Raw genomic sequence first — 19,519 nt, forward strand, 5'->3', positions numbered from 1 at the left:
TACTATTGCACACAATATACTATAAAAAACACAATTTTTAAGCTGAATTTAACAGTGATTAGATATCTACAAATTTCTGTCACTTCCTCATGAATTTTAAGATTAGTTAGAAAGTTTACTAATCGATGCAATTGCATACATTCAGGAGCAACACTCTGCTTAAATTTCAAACTCAACGTCCATTATATTTAAATTTGGTTTCAAAATAATCATTTTATATTCATAAAATCTGTAAATGCTAGCAATTTGATTCATTTCACGTGATACAATCATCTACTCGCTCTGCATCGCATCTCATACCCATCCAATTGGTTCGTAAAGCCTTCATAACAATTATCCACTGGTCGATTGGTGCTTCATCGTCTCATAAAATCGTCCCCCGTCCACTCGCGATGACATGAACCAGGATCCAATCTCAATCCCCCCCCCCCCCCACGGTTAGTTGAAAAACCGATGTGGGGGTTATCCCAAAACAGCTCGTCAGCTCTTGGGTGGCGATTGTTGTTTTTCTTCCACCCAGTTTCCCCAAAAAGGTTGACCTAGTGGTTGGCGCACCAGTTTTCCACCATTACTGTTACTCCGGTAGGACAAATATTTCCATGATGAAGATACATCGAAAAAGAAGAAAAAAAAAAACAACATCAACCAGCCCCCAAAAAGCCTTTCGAACGATACACATTCGTGAGAGGGTTCTCCCATTTTTTTTGACTGTCTGTCCTCGCAGTCGTATCGTAGCATCCCCAATATATTCACGAGTACGATGCATCCACAGTCACAGTCATCGAGATCGCTTCGATTTGCTATCTTCATTTAAATGTAGATGAGCCACCGGGTATGCAACGGCAAACTACCCATTCGGCTCGAGCACCGTACAGTTGCAGTGCAGTTTTCTCATCAACAACTTGTGCCCGGTTGCATACGCAGCCATCAGAATTGCATCCTTCCTTGCGTGCACACACACAGACACACACGTATTAGCACCTTGTCCTGCTCCCGGTTTTCTGCTGCCAATATCGGTTCAGCAAAACGTAAAACAGATATTCAACCGGACGGATAGGTCGCTCGCCACCAAATACCTGGAGCCTGGTGTGAGGGCGCAGAAGAAGGAAGGAGAACCCCACCCCAAACGCACCAGTCACTGCGTGTCAGCATCACGCGTAAGTCGGGTCGGAGTACGACGAAACAGTAGTTTCGGAAAATTGGAAAACTCGTATTGATTATTTGCATAAATGATGAACCGAAACTTCGAACCTCCGCAAAACGAACCGATGGCGTAGTGTAGGGCGTTAAGCCATCGCTCGTTGGATCTGAGGATGATCCACCGAATGTACCATATAGGACTGTTTTTGTTGGTATCTATCTCCCTTGTTGTACCGGGTCAACTCTCCCCCCCCCCCCCCCCCCCCCTTCCGTTGTACAGCCGACGGATCTGTTTCCCATTTGAAAGTTGTTCCAACCAGCATAATCAGTCCCGGAGTGCGCCATCTGCCGGCAATTGGGGAGAAGCTTCAGCCGTGGGGAGGACTGTGTTTTTTGTTCTACTTGTGGTTCAATTTTTATGTGATTGTTTCGTCGAAAACAGACTTGGAGGATTTTTTTTTTCTCTTCTGTTGGAGTGGTGGACACTGAAAGGTTCTCATGAATTGCCAGGATGTATACAAAAAAGGACATTTGGGGACATCGTTTTATGGTGTAAGTAGTGGTCGCTTTGTGGAGTGCTCTTGTTGACAAAGCTGCGTCGGAAAAATGTTCATTTCCAAGAAGAGGTCGCATTTTGAACGATATATGACCACTCGTGGAGGTTACATCCATGCGGTTATGAAGTATTGAAGATCAAGTGGGGATTTATTGGAAATACTCGAAGTTGAAGTTGAAGATATTCCTCCTAACGCTACCATGAATCCTTGAGATTGGGGTTATTCAAAATATTTTAAGCTAACTCTTATTGCACCTCAACTACCTTTACCGCTTTAGTTGCACCCAATCAACTCCTTCCAAATATTCTTCATAATTCCTCAGTATGCAGAGCTCAATTTGCATTGACGTGTCTGGTTCCCGCGTTTTCACCTTACCGTCCTCGATGTTCAACTCGATGTTCATTTTCCTTTTCCCACCCCCCCAAAAAAAAGCCACCCTTTTTACGATCATCACTTTCGCTTCATGTCACCTTTCGACAACAAATTCCAACCAGACATCAATCCCTTACAAAGCCCTCCCCGGGTTTGGCTGTCCGGAGTCTCACGAGCTGCTAGATAAACCAGGTCAGGTAATGCTTTCCAGGAGCGAGAAAAAAAAGCTCAAGAAATTCTTCCACTGGTGAATAAATATGGAATATGATTTCGGGCAGCGTGCCGTTGCAGTCGACGGTGCAGCCCAAGTGACGTTTTGCTTACCGAAATGCGAGTGTCTCAATGCTTTTTTTCTTTCTCTCAGTGTTCCAACTGCATCCGGAGGACTATCCTCACCGCTAGAAGACATCCAGACCGTCCCAACCATCGCGCCCGTGGTTCGAACAAATTTATGATCGTAGATTTATGGTACAAAGTTTTCAATTCCATACCGGTTCGAACGATGTACGCCATGTTTTTTGTTTGTTTTCGGTCACCCTGCCGAAACTAAAAATAGGAGAACAGTGCTTGGAATCGAATCCACGCCGATCTTCCATCCATCGGCCAATGTCTGGTGTGTGGAGAGACGTTTTTTTCTTCTCCATCCAGTAAAAAAAGGAATCGTGAAAAAAATGCTCCTCAAAAGTACCTTTTCGAACTTCGGTTCGACGGACTGACCTCGTGCACTCGCTTGTCATCCATCCTTCCAGCAGCAAAAAAACAAAACCTCCTCGGTAAGTGATTTTCGCAATGCCGTGTGTGGAAAATTGGTGAAAGCTTCCAAGTCCTCAGTTTCGAGATGGGTGCTGCGGGGACGGGGCGCTTACCTGCCTTTTGCCGATGTGCAAAAAATGATGGTGACTGTGTGTTTGTGTGTGTGAAGGGAAATGGTGCGATGGCCCCGGTGAGTGCAGTAAATAAAAATGATGCATTTGATTCGATTTCGATTCGGAAAGCTCATTTTTGCGACACTGAGCAATGCTTTATGTAAGTACGGTTGGGAGTATTTACTTTTTATTCTTTATTTGCTCTGGAGAAAAGCGTTTTTCGAACGTTTTTTTCTGTATTATTGCACAACGTTTTGATTTTGTTTATGAAGAAAATGTTTTATAATGTTTTTTTTACAGGATTATACTAGCAAGTGATAAACTTTGGTTCTAAAGCATCTTTATAAAGGTCTTTAATAACTCTTTGTTGTGTATTATGTGAGAAAATACTTCACATAAATGTAATCGTTTGAGCTGATTTTTAGAAAAAGATGGTATCTTAATAATAAACTGCAGATTTTATAGAGTTCCGCAGCAAATACTAAAGAAGAAAGTGATAATTAAATAAAACAGATAAAATTCACAAATATGTTTTGCAGAATCACAGCCCATCTTCGCAAGAAAGCAACCCTCTTCGCGAAGCGGCCCATCTTCACGGGACCCTATCGACGAGACTACTAATATGAGGTTCCTTATATGAGGGCCCTTATAGGAAGTTGCTCTTGCGAACTCTCTTAAGAAGCTCCTTCGTGTGAAGCAGTCGGCAAAGTTTTAGATGATCACCAAATTCACCCTTATTTAGATTTGTCAATGCAGGTTATATTTAACTAATTACAACAACAAAACTCATGCTAAACATAAAATTCAAACCTCAAATTTTAAAATTCAAAAAAAACCTCCTTCACCACACTAGCGCTATCTAGCGTGAACGACTAAAAGCGTCATTTAAAGGTTTCTGTCCTTACTTCGAATCCCCTCCCCTTCCAAACCATCCATTTCCACACAACCCACGTGTACGACTACGAATCCTTGGCCACGTGCCGAAGGATGCACCCGAACCAAATCAAAACAATGAGGGGAAAAAGGCGCAGCGTCTGCGCAACAGAACCGTCCACACGACCGGCTGCGTACAGGATAACAACAGTCGTTGTTCGTCCGCCCGAACGTTCACGCGCCCGACGACCGTGCTGTCGTGGGCATCGGAAGTTGACATCCGCTTCCGAACGGCAGTTGCATTCGGTGATTCGCATGAATCGGTCGCACTTTAATCGGTCGTGCTCCGGGGTCCGTTTTCGATTGCAGTACGCTTCCGGTTGGATCCGCGGTTTTTGAATCGAGTGTGTGTGTGTGCGCGTGTGTTTGTGGGTGGAAAACAGGTACAGCTTTTCCAGTGAGTGAATGGTTAGTAAAGGGGATGAAAACGAAGCTTAAAGTGCATTAAGCTCGAACGCATTTTAACGAACCAACGGCAAAGTGTCACTAAAACAGTTCTACATTCCAATCAAAATCAGGTCGTGCACTGTATATCCCCCTTTCCCAGCCCGGTCTGCTAGGTCTGCCCTGCCAAGCCTCTCGGTTGAAAGTTTTGATGTGTCCACAGTTCCGGACCTGCATTCCGGCTATTCCGAAAAAAAAAAACAGGGAAAGAAAGCATAACGGCACACGGCCCACGGTCACGGGAAAGGAGAAAAAAGAGATCAAATGAAACGGTAAATGTGAAAGTTTTTCCTTCCCTTCCCCCATCGGTGGGTGGCTCAAGGGAAAGGAGTGAACGGTGTAGTGTAGAACGGCAACGGGGTGGTAACACGAACTCGGACGACCAACGGAACGACCGTCCGGCATACCACCAAATCGTTAGTTGTGCGACAGTGGTCATAATTAATCATTATTATTGCCCGTGTGTACCGTTCCTGCTGAGTGGGTGGGGGAAGGTGTGGGGGAAGGGTGGAAACTCGGGATGGAGCACACTTACGCGCTTATACGCTCATAAACGCTCACACACACACATACATCGAAACGCCGGCTGAAAGTGTGAATTAAACTCTTGTTTTATGTTTGCGCTTCAATGTGCTTTGGTTGACTTATTTCACGCCGACAGCGACCGGCCCGACCGTCGGATGCGCTTTCAGCGGGGCGGAAGGACCACCGGAAAATACGGTCACGGCTACAGTGAGGGGGGGGGAAGGGGGGGGGGGGGTTTCCCTTACTACGCGCGTGCTAGAAAGCTTGACAATGCGGACGAAAAACCCACCGATAAAGATGAAACTCGGTTGGAAAGGAAATGGAAAAGCAGGACAACCTTGAATGGTGATGTGTATGTGTGTGTGTCCTGAGAAGGAAAATTGGATAATTGATGAGCTCAATGAGGAAAGTTTAACGAAGCCTTAGCTTATCACATACCGAAGATCTTCCCTTCCGAGTCGAATTGCTTCAAATTCTCAATTTTAAATGATTTTTCTCCGGTTCTTTTTCCATAGGAAGGACTCCTTACATTCTTATTGCGAACAATTATTTAGATTCATTTGTCGGTGTGTGAAAGAGGGAGAGAGAGAAAAGGAAAACAAGAAGTGTTAATTAACTAGCTCTTAAACAACACAAGAGTTCCCACCAGGAAAAATCCCTGCCCACCCCCAATGATGAATGTACGGATTTTGACCGGCATTTATCAAACGGAGTTCACTCTTTCTATTCAACCAAGTGGAAAACCCGCTGCCACGCTTTCCACTTTCAAATTTGCATTTTTCTTTTCGTTTGCGGAGGAATAATGCCTACCGGGGGCAAATGGAAGGCCTCCGGAAAAACTGACCTCGGGGAGGTTTTTTGCTTCTACCTCACTCTTGCAATAGACAGAGTTTTGCATAAGCCTGCAGCAAGTTTCCCTTTGATGCAAATGGAGAAAATAGAAAGTGGAAAGCAACACTAGAACTAGCAATAAAGTAACTAAAACTAGAGTTTTTGTTGAGCTAAAACAAACGAAAAGGAAATAAAAATAGTAAATAACACAAACACAAAACCAAAACACACAGCGAACGATAATGAAGGTGAACATGACAACTCGAAGTACTAAAAACGGTGCCATTTTGATTGTGTGACACACACACACACACGCAAGCTGTGACTCATTAAGTGAGGGGGGTACGGGTTTGAGTTTGCCAATGACTGATGAGGACGTTTTCATCAGACGAGCTTGTCTCGAATGTTAACCCAAACCCCGTTTTTTTGCCATCTCTTTTATCTTCTCTATTTTCAACTCATCGTTTTAGTGTTGCAAAAAAGGGGCTTTTGTTGTGTCAGTTGTTTCTTGCTTTTTCTCTGTGTTTTTCTTTTGTTTTCCTCTTTTTTCGATACTTTCTTTATGTTTCTGTCTCGTTACATACTTGCTTTCTTTTCCTTTTCTCCTTTTTTACAACCTTTTTTTTTGTTTTGTAAAAAAAAAGTCCGGTTTGTCCTTCGTTTTTTTGCATTTTTTTCTCCAGTTTTTTAAACTCTCCACGAGACAAACTGTTTTTTGTGAGTGTTTGTATTAAAGTTTCTCGTTTTTTCCTGTCCTAGCCGTCCTCCTTTCAATGGGTCACAAACGACCAGCTTATTGGAGCTCTTTTTCCTTCTTTTCTGCTTCATTTTGAGATGCTTTTTTGGCACTGGAAGAAGAAGTTTACTTTTCTATCGAACCTACTATCTCGAGTCTCGTTAAAGGGGGGACTCACTGTTGTCGCCGCTGGCTAGCAAACCGCCACTGACCGGTTACGGGTTTTCCTTTTCCGTCCTTTTTTTTTGTAATCCTTTCACTTCTCGCTCGAAATGTTGGCGTCTGTCTGTTATGCAGCTTAAAAGGTTGTATTGCTGTTGATGTTTTGTTTTGCTTTCCCATCTTCATGGTTGTTCGTTCTGTATCTGTTTTACAATTTTTATTTTCCATTTTCTTACACTTTTTGCTTCCCATGTAACCGCTTTCGAAAGGTGTTTGGTAAGGATTTTTTAATCTTTCTGTGCGTTAAAGACGGACTTTCTTTTCACGAGGCTGCTCTCGCCACAAAAATGCTCCCCAGTTGGCTTTGATTGAATTTTTTGCAAACCGGCGGAGAAAGAAGGAAAAAAACAGCCAGAGTCAGCGGGTGGTTTTAATTAAATTTTTCAAAATATGCCAAAAATTGTCCCAAGCTTTTAGAGTGACTCTTGGTAGGAAGTGGATTCGAAGAAGTTTTCTTTTTTTTTGCTAGGGGCTTTCTGATAATATTAAAGGATGGTAAAGCGCAGGAAAGAAAGCGGTTCTATGAAAAAGGATATTTTTATTACCGCCATGGATTGTCTCCACTAACCCTTCAGCTCTTAAATTGCATACATAAGTAGGATAAAGATTGGTTTAATATTTATACCAATAATACACTCTACCTCAAGTACCGCTGCGCTCAACTGTGGGTAAACCGTGAACGCCTCCGCACAATTGTCGAAAATGCCTTCGGAGACTTCGCTTGGTAAATCGAAAATGAAGCCCCAGCTTTAAGTGGCCTTCTCAAACTTCGGTTCATTCGTTTCCCCTCACGAGCGTGTGGGTGAATCCTTCCAGCAAGTGGCCTAATTGACTACCCCCCGAAGCTATCTACTAGGGGGAAAGCTAGCTAGAGGGTCAGGCTAGGTTCATCTCGTTTTACGCCCATGTCCTTTCTCGTTAGCATGCTCGACCCTCTGTCCCATCCCATCACGGGTGGAACATTACAGTTTTCCACCTCAAAAAAGAGACAGAGGAGCGGAGAAAAAGCCCCGAAGCTTGGTTTCGTACTGAGTTTTTCACTTCACTTCGCTTCGGTGTGAATAATTAACCCTTTTTTGGCTACCGGTGTTGCATCGGGCCAGCTGCACCCATTCCCAGGTGGATCGGCTAGGAGCATGGAGGTTTTGTATTACACCCGAACCATCCTCACACCCAAGTCAAGCGTTGTAATCGGTGTCGCCGAAGCCCTTCTGTCCCTTACCCGATGGGTTGTCAATTTTGATGCTTATGCTTATGAAATGATGTTGCCACCTGTCGGGACCAGCAGCTCGAGCGGTCCCCCTATTTATCCAACTCAGTCCCAGCAGTTGGGCAGGTAGCCGGCCGCTTTCATCTTTGTAAATCACGAAGGGACTAATCTAATTTTCCTAGAGCAAATAAAAGAAATGGCTCATGAATTATTTACCCGAAAACACACACACACTAAAGGGTTGACGGCCTCACTCCAAAAAGTCACCCAAATCATGCTGTCCATCGGTTGTCAGTGTTCGACGGATAAAAGGCACATTATACCGGGGACCTACTCTCTCTCTTTACGATGGTACGGTAATTTTCGACCTCGGTGTGTTTGGTTTGGTGTCTGAGATCGCGACTGGCGTGCCGTGATCCTATAAGCGAATGTTATTAGCCAAACATCAGCGAGAGCTCCCACTAACGATTGCCATCTTAATGGTGTCGTGAGCACGTCCGGGACGAAAGAACCGTTCACACGGTTGGTTGCGTTCCTCGAGTAGATGTGTGTATGCCCTGTAATTGTGATAATTGGACCACATTTCGGGTACATTAGTCGGGCCAGTTGGTGGAGTGCAGCGGGACGAGTAAATTGGACGAGCATGTTGGAAGGTAATGGTAGCGTTAAGATGCTGATGAAGGACACAGGACAGAAAGTAAGAGTCGAGATTACTTTCGGCGGATTTCTCATCGTGTAGAAAGTAACGATTATCGAACAATTAGTATTGATTCAGCTCAGAGTGGCTGTTCAGGAGTGGTGAGCTAATAGCTCTTTTTGCCGTCAGGCCAGTATTTCGGATTGTCCTTAAAAACTATCCTTTATAGCTGTGCATTGAAAGGACAAAAATAAACGAATAAACAATTTTGGATGTGATTAAGCTTCCAAAAATCATCGTCCGTGCAAAAAACCCTAAAGTTTCTGTTTGCAATGGCTTTTTGAATGATTCTATTACAATGTACGTCTTGTAAACGTTCTATGGCTTGAACTCTGTCATGCCCGTTGCATACGTTTAGGCGCAACAATCATCTTGGCCGAGAAAACAGTCATTAAGACTTTTGAATCGTCTTTGAAGATTTTCCTTAGCTGTTTTTACATGCTGTTTAAAATGGAACATTGTCATTGTAACTTGTATCTTATTTTTCAGGTTTCTTTATAAAATAGTGTTGGGGGCGTAAACTGGATAAGTCTTTTTTTCTTTAAGCTTTCCCTTAAATTCCTTCTCAAATCTTCAATGTGCCATTTCAAGCTCAAAACAGCTATTTAAATAAATCTTCTGTAGCTGAAGATTCTTGGATTAATCATATGCCTTCCACTGAATTCATTTCGAAACCATAGTTAGATGAGCCCAGCATTTCAAATTTTCTTTCCATTAACACAGAACTTTGTGACAAACCAGGTTTCATTGCTGGAGGTGATATTTCTCCTTGGACACAATTCTTCCATTGTTTCTGACTGCACTACGCTTCTTTGCAGTATTGAAATTGCAATGTTAGAAAATTTCCCACAAAACCTCATCCACATCCGAACTACCATTTTCATTAGAAATTCAAGCGAAATTCCATATCGAGGATTATTCTGGTACTTTCCAAGGATCTGTCCGTTAGTCAGAAATTCCATTATGACTTCTCTTTTTAACTTAGTTCGTAAACCAATCAATCTTTTTCGACCAAAAAAAGTACCGAGAAAATGTAAGGTTTTATATTGCATCTAGCTATTAATGGTTTTAATTTGAAACGTCTTTTTTGTGCCTTAATTTTAGTTTATCACGGTTTAGTCTACTATTGATATTTGAGAAAACAAAACATTGTTGTCAGTGAATTCATTATTCCTATCAGTTCAGACCCTCTTGAAAATCGAGCATTTTAGTTGAGCTCGAAACTGCTCTTTCTTAAATAATTCAAATAGGTCTATGATGATTTCCGTCAGTTTTTTGTGTATGTTTTAATGTTTTTCGGTAAAAATATATTGACTGGTTCTGCATACAAATAAGGAAGCAAACTAGTCTATAAGACTATTACCGTTTTATCGAGCAGATAAGGCACCAATGCCAATGCAAAAGAAGGAGTGAATAGGGTCAAGGAAGTTACAGGTATTCAGAGACTCTTATCTAGGTCAAGCTAACTAGTTTTGTTGAATTTTCGTACTTTCTACTGATTCATTAAAGTTCAATTATTCTGTTAATTAACCGTCATGGCATTTACGCTCAAAACGCATATGAAATCTTACCACTAGACACTGAATAAATTTTATATTTAGAACTTTAGAAACCCCGGTAAAATTCCTACAAACGTACCTCATTTAATCCTTCACTTCGCTTTCTTCGCATCATGAGCTCTCCAACGGTGAGGCACCAAAAACAAACCCTGCAGTCTCTTCCCAGAGAAAATAAGAAAGTACGCTAGTAACCCACTTTACCACCGGTTGATTATCCTCATGAAATATTAGTCCCATAAACTCCCGGCTCAACTGGAACAGGGGTTCCCCCCCAAAAGCCTCCCCACCAGTTTGCTGGACACAAGAAAAACTACTCAATTATGTGCGCTCAGTAACGGCTAGTTAGCCACAACCCTGGCCACTGTATGTGTATGCACGGAGCCTATGTGTTGCGTGTAGCTCAATTTCGTACCAAACCACCCCCGAAAAGAGGCTTGCGGTTTTGGCCGCCCCGGTGCCGGTAACCGTTGCGAGCCTAATAATTCTTTAATTTTCCTATTACTTATTTATGCTCGAAATTACTTTCGCCCTTCCCGTGGATGGTGCGCGTGGCGGAATGCTTCACCGCTTCTATCCCGTGGATGATGACCGGTGGTCCCTCCGGAGGCTTCCGGAGGTGTTGGGTGATCTGGTGCTCTGGTCTGGGCTTTCCTTTTCCTTTTCTTTGTCTGCATCGTAGCATTATCACCAACAGGAAAGGCTGGCGTTTCTGCTGGTTTCGGTTTCAAGTAGGGGCCGAAGCCCTCCAGGCAAATCCGTGTGCTCTTCGGCTGTGGAGCAACACACTTGGGGTTGGGTTTCGAGAAGCATTTATTCCTGGAACTGTTTAGAGCAACGGATAACCGGGGATGGGCTCTATTATCTATTTCATCTGTGAGTGAGAAGGAAGAAGCGATTCTTAGTTTAAATGGGATGCTTTGTTTCTGTGGATGCTTTTATCGTAATGTTTGTGAAGGTTCAAGACAAGGTTCTGTTTGAATAGCGAAAACTCGTCTTAGGGCACTTTGAAGGAATCTTTCAGAAATTAGTTTGGTAAAATCTTTATTAACATAATTTTGATCGCTAATAAGGATTCAGATTTCACTTCTAAAAAATCCTCCTTTCAAATCAAATCGTCAATCGAATTTAATCATTAAACCAACCAAAAGTGGACCCGACCTACCGAGCTTAATTGTAAGAACAACTTTCGACTCATCCGACCACTCATTTCATCGATGTTTAATCAAAACTTTTCTCCATGCTTTTATTTTTTCGCTTACCCATTTACATCCTTACTACACGATCACACACACACACACACACTGACGAACTGATTATCCACAGGTTTGAACGAAAGTGAACAGATGGCCCCAAAACTAACAAAATTCAATTAACGCACTTGACCAACTTTTGGCCGGAGTATGTATATGTGTGGGTTGTGCGTGCCCGACGATCTCCTGGAATCACTTATCCATTTGCCATGCGTCCGTTGGCAGGTTTAGCATTCCGTAAACGTGTGTGGTCAGCGGTTTTCGGGAGGGTTTTTTTTTTTGCTTCATCCTTGCCTATCAGCTGACATTGTTGGATGGAACTTTATCGGGGTTCGATTGATGCCTGAAGGGGTGAAATGTTTTGTTTAGCATGAGTAACTCGTTCACTGTGAACTTCAAGATGGAGGAGCTAGTTGAAGCGACCGTCAGAATTGGAGGGCTTTTGTTAGTATAAAAAGAGCAAAGTAGCATCTAATCAGGTTGGAGTTTTGGAAAGCCGAGGAGGAATTGGGAGGGAAATCAATTTCCCTTATTGTAGTCGACTTCAGACAACTAAAAAGCTACGCACAATATAGATCCGTTGGTTAATGACTGAGGTTAAGTAAGCCTGAATTTATGCTTTGCATTGAGAGAAGGACTAGACTCTTTAAAGATGAAGGTGCTGATGCCCTTACAAAACTTTACACCGATATGTTCAAGGATTGCATACTTTAAGGCGTAATAATTCGGGATACTTAAGGTTTCAAATTTTAGAAATCAAAATATTTGTTTCTTAAAACAAAAAATACTGGATTTTTTAACCTATAAATCACCCACTTACAACTGTTGCTTCAGCCAATGTATTATCATTTAAACATAACACATTGAAGCAGAGAAGGCCCAAAGATTCTGGAAGATTGATTATCCTAACTGAACTATTCTTTAACCAACTCCCACCTGTAATGGAATCCTTTATTCAACTTTCCATTCTACCGGAGGTACATCACAATTGAGCAAGTAAATTGAGCTTGGAAGCGAGCTTGGTCTAGCTTCCCATCCTGAAAAATCGGGGAACAGTGTCCAAAGTCCCTAAACAATGTTGTGCAACTTGTGCAGCGTTGTTCCATTGACAACACTGATCACTCTCCCCAAAGACCCCGAAGAGAAAGGCCCAGGTTGTTTTCGAAAGAATGTGGCTTCTTCTCACCTCCCCAGCTTTGGGACGAGTGGACGAGGTTACCCTGGACTAAGAAAAAACTTGGGGAAGAGGAGAAAGCAGTACATTTATTGTAAAGTTCCAGTCGTCCTTACGTAAAAACCACGCCGACGCCGACGGACAAGATTTCGGTTGGTACGAAGAAAACCCCATTCTCTCCACGCTTCACCACTTCACACAGATGAAAGACGCAGGTTAGCTTCGTAGCTTGTGGCCGGTTTACCCTTGCGAAAGTAAACAGCCCTCGTCTCTCGCACGTCCTGGTCCCTCGGACCTGCTGTGCAAACGAACTGTGCCCGAGAGTCACCAAGCTACTGCCACCATTTGAACTACCGACGACAACGACGACGAGGAACTACCGGACGGACGGTCCAAACAATCCGACGCGCACCACACAAGGGATATTATCAAACAAAGCCGACAGCAACACCGACGACCGAGGACCTTCTGCCTCTCCCGTGGGGATCTGCTTGTTTGCATGTCGGCAATCTTCAACAAACCGAAGGACACATCACAACGCCAAAATGTGAAGGATAAGTGTGAGTGGGGTGAACGGATTATTTACATAGTGCCAGTTCCAGTGGCGAACCTGTGGCGACGATATTCCGACCCGGTAGCAACACTTCAGGAATTGATGTATCCCTAGCTTAACCCGGCACGAGTATCGTTTTCTTGCCCGGGGAAGAAACGCTAACGAGTGGCAGGAGAGTGAAGGAAAAATTGCGGAAGCTTTCCATCAGCGGTAAATTCCAACCTCTCCTTGGTTCTCTCGGTGTCGGCACGGCACGGGTAAACCGCACACACACACACACTCGCGCTACACGGTAAGCCACGAGAGCACGGACGAAGAACTGCCGAATGATGCTAAATCTGATTATTCAAATGACACTGACACGATGCTGTCTCACGGATGCTGTTGCGACCCGTTCCGAGCCAAACGGCCCTCGGTCTCTGCTCCAGCTGACAATCGACACCGAACGGTTTCAGTCAAGCTAAAAAGGGAAAACAGGAATGCAACAACAAAAAAAAAGGGGGACCCAACAAGAAAACAGCCAGCCGCAATCGTAAATTCTGATTTTCCGATGACATTGACACTAAGCGAGTTGTGCCCATCCAACGGAAGATGGTGTAACGCTGAAACCCACACACCGGTGGTGGATGTATTATAAGCAGTCTTTTCTTACCTTTACTTTTCGTCGGTGTAAGTCGAGTGAAAATCGACCAAAGATCCGTGTACGTGTTGAATGGTGTATATGTGTTTGCACGTGAAAGATGATATAAATTACATTTAATCCCTCGCAAGCGCCACTGAAGCTGACAGTCTGCTGTCATCGACGTCGCCGTCGTAGGTGGGGCTGAGTTTTGCGGAATGTTTGAGTGTATGCCAAACACATGAGCTGACACGATTCAATATGACGCGAATGCATTTGTGTGGGGTGTGGTTTTGCATAATTTTGAAATGTTAGAATTCTTTCCGGGAAATGGGAAAATGGTTCGTACTGCGAATTGATGCGAAAACAAGCCGTGGGTGCAGACCTATGGCAGACTTTTTGGTGAGGTTCCGTTGGCGTTGAGTTGAATGTTGGACGGGGAATAAAATGGCTGTCAGTTTCGTCATTTATTTCCATGAAGAACGGTATGTTTGGGGATGTTTTACAGCCTTAAATTGCAGATTTTTGGTGAAATATTTGTACGATTATTTTAGAATTTCGTTGAAAAGACCTGGTAAATCGTTTAAATGCTTCATAAATTATAAAATCTTCATTAAACCCATTAAACTGCTGAAAAATCAAGTAAAGAAGAAAGTTGTAATGCTTATTGCATACCTGCTAGGCGTTCTGATTAAATACTCCTAAATGTATGCAATATGTAAAAAAGCTTATTGTCTTTCTGCATTTTTGCGATTCTTAGAATTTATTTCAGTACCATTGTGTTTTGGAAAGTATTATAAGTAAAAAAACTCTTAAAGATTGTAATATTTTCTTTAAATTTCGTCTTTATTTATATTTTTACCATTACATATTTTAAGACTTGTTATTTAAAGCTAAACCTGCGTGTAAGCTGTAACACTTTACCTCACTACTAAAAACATCAATTTAAACCACTCATCCGTATACACGTCATCCTGTCAACTGTGACGTTCCCACTGCAAACTACAACTGCACCGGCTAACGCTCGAATTACTTTGATGTGATTGTTTACCGGTTACGTTCCATTGCATTTTTCCCATCCACTGCTCCAAATAAATCCCCAAAGCAGGGGGGTAGGATTCGCCATGCTTACACTAGCAGCGAGTGAGAAGGATGAAACCCAAGGAAGGAAAAAAAACATCGACAAATCTCTGCTCTCTGAACAAATAAAATGGATACGAGGTTTATCGATCAGCAGCAAACAGAGTTACATTGGAAGTGATTGGATCAGTCTTTTTTATGGGAGATTGGTTGGTGGGTTGAGGGAAATGATGAAGGGAAGGAAGTGATGGGAAGAGGAAGCTATTTGTTGTGCTGCTCGTATCATCAGCCAACAATCAAACCATCAGCTATCATTTAGCGCATTAATTAGCAGGAAAAGAGTTTCGATGTCCAGCGGATTGCTACCAATTCTAGGAAATATTTTAATTTCTCTTTCCAAAATCGTACCGATGGTATTAAATATGTAATTGTTTGTTATATTCAGAGAACTTAATTTGAAAAAGGAAAATACTAATTGGCACACTAACGAGGAAAAATAAAATTATCACTCTCACAAAAAACATCCAACTAATGAGGCGAATTTAAACGAAAATCACAACAGAAAAGGATTGAGGAATCACGTCAATCAACGACTTAAATCTGTTAATATAATAATAATCCCCTAATTATCATACCTAAACGAGCTGCAATAAGTTCGCCAATAAGCACTCTTCAGTCGGCTCACGTCCATCGGGCGCGTGAGATAAAAAAAAAGTTATTAAAACTCCATCCAGCAAGTTTTAATTGCGCTACAGATTACGACAGGGATTAGTATGTAACAGGTGTACAACATCGGCCTGGGTGCGAAACATGTGGAAAATTACCCGGGGTGGGGTATTTTTTTCTTTTTGGTTGTGCCTTTGGATAATCCACCAGAGCTAACGGTTTAATACTAATAATAACAGCGATGGGAACGTGCAGCATCAAGCATTTTCGGGGCTGCTTCATTAATCACTCCGATGCTCCGCTGGGTGGGAAAGTTGATGCAGAAAAGGACGCCCCTTCGTTACGGTCAACAGCAGGGAGATGCCGAGCGAGGCAGATAACAGGACCGGGATATATATATTTATTTATCTTGCACCAGCACTTTGCACTTTTACGCTCAACGACCGACCGACACAGCGAGCGAGCCTGTTGTTGATATTCAATTTGGAGTGTGCTAAATTAAAGCGGACTGCAATTAGTGCAGCCCGTGCGCAACGAGTGTAGGTGGCTTCGATGGCTCGCAGCAGCCGCCCGGATGGATCATGTTAAATTGACTCGATGTTTGCCCCGACCGACGTAGGTTAGTCAACGTGCTCGGATGATGGAGGATCCCGGCAGATGAGCGCTGCCAACTGGTCAAATCCAAACCACCCCCCCCCCCCCCCCCCCCCCACCGGAGTGCGAATACGATAACGAGCCCGCGGTGTTGCAGCTGCTGGTTTACAAAGTGCATAAGCAGTGGCCCCGTTCGGTACAGACAAGCTCTTGATAGTCGCGTTGAAGTAGTTGCAACGTCCAATCATTAACCTTAGCCAGCTCTCCTCGGTCTAGGCATTGGGATAGCGGTGCTGTACTCCACCACCGGACAAGACAGACAGACAGACCGGGCCGGGAAGATCCTCAAGGATGTTTTATTGCTCGTTAATTAATTTGCTCACAGCCAACCTCACCCCAATGTCTGTTCCCTCTGCATTGATCCCCGACATCCGGTTAATATTCTTTGGTGTTTTTCTCTCTCTCTCCCTATCAAACAGATCCCTCTTTTCCATGTAGGTCCCCTAGCAAAGGGGTTTCGCAAGTTCAACCAGGATCAAACGCGTGCGTGAGTGTGGTGCCAGAAAGAAGAAAAAAAACAGGGAAAACCCTAGTGAAGCGATAAAACTGCAGTGAAGAAAAAGTTCATAACGAAGCGTGGGCGTCACGATTTTTGTTTTCACAATTCAATTCATCCTCCAAACGCGGGGTTGAACAGCTAGCCGGCTCCTCCCGTCTCTGGTGTGTGGAAAGTGTATGTGAAAAACAGCAAGCCGGACCTGAGCAAGGGTTCACGTTCGGGGCCGTTCTCGGAAGCACACCGAAAATGAAAAATCCCTCGGTCCCGGGATAGTGTAAATAATTAAAAACGATAAATGACAATTTGAAAATAATTACGTGCTGCATTACGTGGCGAGTTTCAAAGTGAACAAGTGCATGAGTGTATGTGTGTGTGAGTGCTCGTGTGTTCTTCAATAGCTGTGTGCGAGTGTGGAATAAATTTGGTGTGAGGTTTAAAAGCTTAACCCGTGTACAGCATGCGAAGTGCACGAAGCGAATGGAAAAAGCGGGCCAAGTGTACATGTATTAAAACCATTAATCAACCGTAAATCTTTTACTGCCCTGTGCGTTTGTGTGCGTGAGCTCTATTGAAGTGTGGTGTGAAGTACAACTCAACAGGAAGAAAAGAGGAGGATAATTTTGGGGCAAACATTGAAAAATTAAAAAAAAAACGGCAAATGCCTCTTAACTATTTTGAAATATTGAAACATAAATAAAACAAAAAAAAAAACAAAAGATAAAAAATGAAATAATAGAATAAAAATAAAGTAAAACAAGAAGAGCGTTTGAGTGAATAAATTGTTCGGAGTAGATAAAAATGCAGAAAAAAGTGTTTAAACTGAAAGTAAATGGTAAAAATATGAAAATAAGAAAGTGAACATACAAAACATGCAACTACAGCATTGAAAGCAAAAAACAAAAGTGAAAGAATGTGAATAAAATATAAGAGAGAAAGGAAAAAGTTAGAAATCGCAAATGAAATAAAACAAACTAGTGAAAATCGCCAAAAATGACGAAAGCAGTGAAACACACATTCGCAAAACAATGTGCGTGAAGTGAAAAACAAGTGCAAAAAAAAAACATAACAAAACAACCATCGAACGAGTTCGAAGTTCAACGCCCCGATCGTTACGGGTTGCATTTTGTAGCTCTGTGGTCCGGTCAGGCTGAATTTGATTTGGAGCAAGGCTGGCAAGATGGATTCTCGGAAGGCCACAACAGCAGCCGCATCGAGCGGCGCTCTGCTGATTCGTGCAGGATCGATATTTTTAATCGGGATCATCATTTTTGTACCAGGTAAGGTTTACTTGGGTTAGTGTCTGTTACTAAGGGATGCATATACTCTCTGTCTCTGCTGAGTGATACAAATCGGAGAAGCCAGCATAATGATTAGCTGGAAGGATAAGTTTTGTTAAGAGAGGTTTTCCGAGAGTGAAACAGAGACGGATCGAAAGGTTAAAATACAAAACTGAAAACTGACAGGTTGAAAGTATAACTCATCTCCCCAGCTGGTGTTCATTACCACTTCTGAATATCAACAACCGATGGCCAGAAGAAGAGAACGAGTGGAGTGAATTGAATTAACTGTACGAAAGTAATCAATTCAATGTTTCGATCTGGTAATAAAATCTCCACTTTTGCTACCGGCCACTCCGATTCCTTCCTTCATCTTGCCTTAATAATTACGGTAAAACAATCAAAGCCTCATAAAATTGTAATCTACAGCTTCGATTAGAGTAAGCGCCTCGGCTGGTTTCGATTTAAGGAACATAAATTATTCCGAACCCCTCGGATGCTCCTCTGATGTGAAGAAGGCACTGGGTCACCATGCTGCTGATTCTCTGTCCCAGAGACAGGTGGTTACCTTCCTTAGACGCTTTTAAATGATTTGCTTTCGTTTACATTCCGGTCTCGGGAGTTTTGTCAAGCAAGAAGAAGAGGTCAGGTCGATGAGTCTAGCCAACCAGCAAAGGGTTGTGGTGATAGCTACAACAGGTATCTTGTCGTTCCACACTAAGGAGTGAAAGAATCTGCACCTCCACTCACTTCTGCTGACCTATTCCTTCTTCTCCAAACACATTGCAACAGACCTCGAGGATAAGACCGAGATAAGACACCGTCCAGCTGGTTGGTTTGCTGAGTCGGAATTCAAACATTCCTTCTGCACACCACAATCGAGCAAGGAAAACGGAACGCCCACCCCACTCCGGCACGAGCGACCACCTTTTTACAGAGTGAAAGATTAGGTTGAAGAAACGTGAGCCAGACACGCTTCAGCTGGGGGGGAATGTCTGAGCATGGCAGCTGTGGTTATTTTCTTCCGTTTATGAAAAGCCGGAAAAGTCACGGAGTTTTAGATGCAGAGAGAGAGAGAGAGAGAGAGAGAGAGAGAGAGAGAGAGAGAGGTGGAACGGGTGTGTCTCGAGAGCAGGTCAAGGAATAACATCAGACAGCATCCTGGCAACAGGCAAAATCTGAATCCGTTTTTCCCCGCTGCTCGATTTCCCATTCCAAAATACTTCTCTCTGACGCTCGCTCTGTGTGTGTGTGTGTGTGTGTGTGAATCAAATGTAAATAAAATTTTCAAAAGGATTCTGTTTGTTTCAAGTTTTATTTACTTTGCCAATTTCCATCCAGTGCGGGGGTTCGAAGGGGAAACGATGGGAGGGACGAGAGGTGTTCCGAATGAACACTGGTCGGTTAGCAATTGGAATGTTGTTCGACATGGTGGCAGGAGTACGGGATTTTGCTGGTGAACCGAGCCACCTCTCGGTTAGATGTTTTCTATAGCGCCGAGATGTATGCAACTTGGGTGCATTCATTCAACTATTTCAATGGGTCTAATCAACGGACGATGTTTTGTAGGAAAAGCGTGTTCTTAAAGATGGATAACATCGGGAAAATAGCAATACAAGGCTTGAAGTAGCTTAAGTTGTCTTTATGTTACACAT

The 19,519-nt window shown here is 43.0% G+C and overlaps 1 protein-coding gene across 4 annotated transcripts in view; it reads left to right on the plus strand.

Annotated features, from left to right (window-relative positions):
- The first annotated feature begins 4,034 nt into the window (after positions 1 to 4,034).
- The window catches only part of LOC118514629, a 90,004-nt gene continuing 74,519 nt past the window's right edge, over positions 4,035 to 19,519 (plus strand). Inside the window, exons 1-2 of one of the 4 annotated variants that reach the window (XM_036061627.1) lie at positions 4,035 to 4,276; positions 16,508 to 17,864. In XM_036061627.1, the coding sequence (XP_035917520.1) occupies positions 17,765 to 17,864 (100 nt within the window). In that variant the 5' untranslated portion in view covers positions 4,035 to 4,276; positions 16,508 to 17,764. Of the gene's footprint in view, positions 4,277 to 4,325; positions 4,585 to 16,507; positions 17,865 to 19,519 lie in introns of those variants that run through there. The other 3 variants (XM_036061628.1, XM_036061629.1, XM_036061630.1) reach the window with 3 other exon arrangements.

The sequence above is a fragment of the Anopheles stephensi genome, chromosome 3, assembly GCF_013141755.1.
Source record: "Anopheles stephensi strain Indian chromosome 3, UCI_ANSTEP_V1.0, whole genome shotgun sequence".
Lineage (NCBI taxonomy): Eukaryota > Metazoa > Arthropoda > Insecta > Diptera > Culicidae > Anopheles > Anopheles stephensi.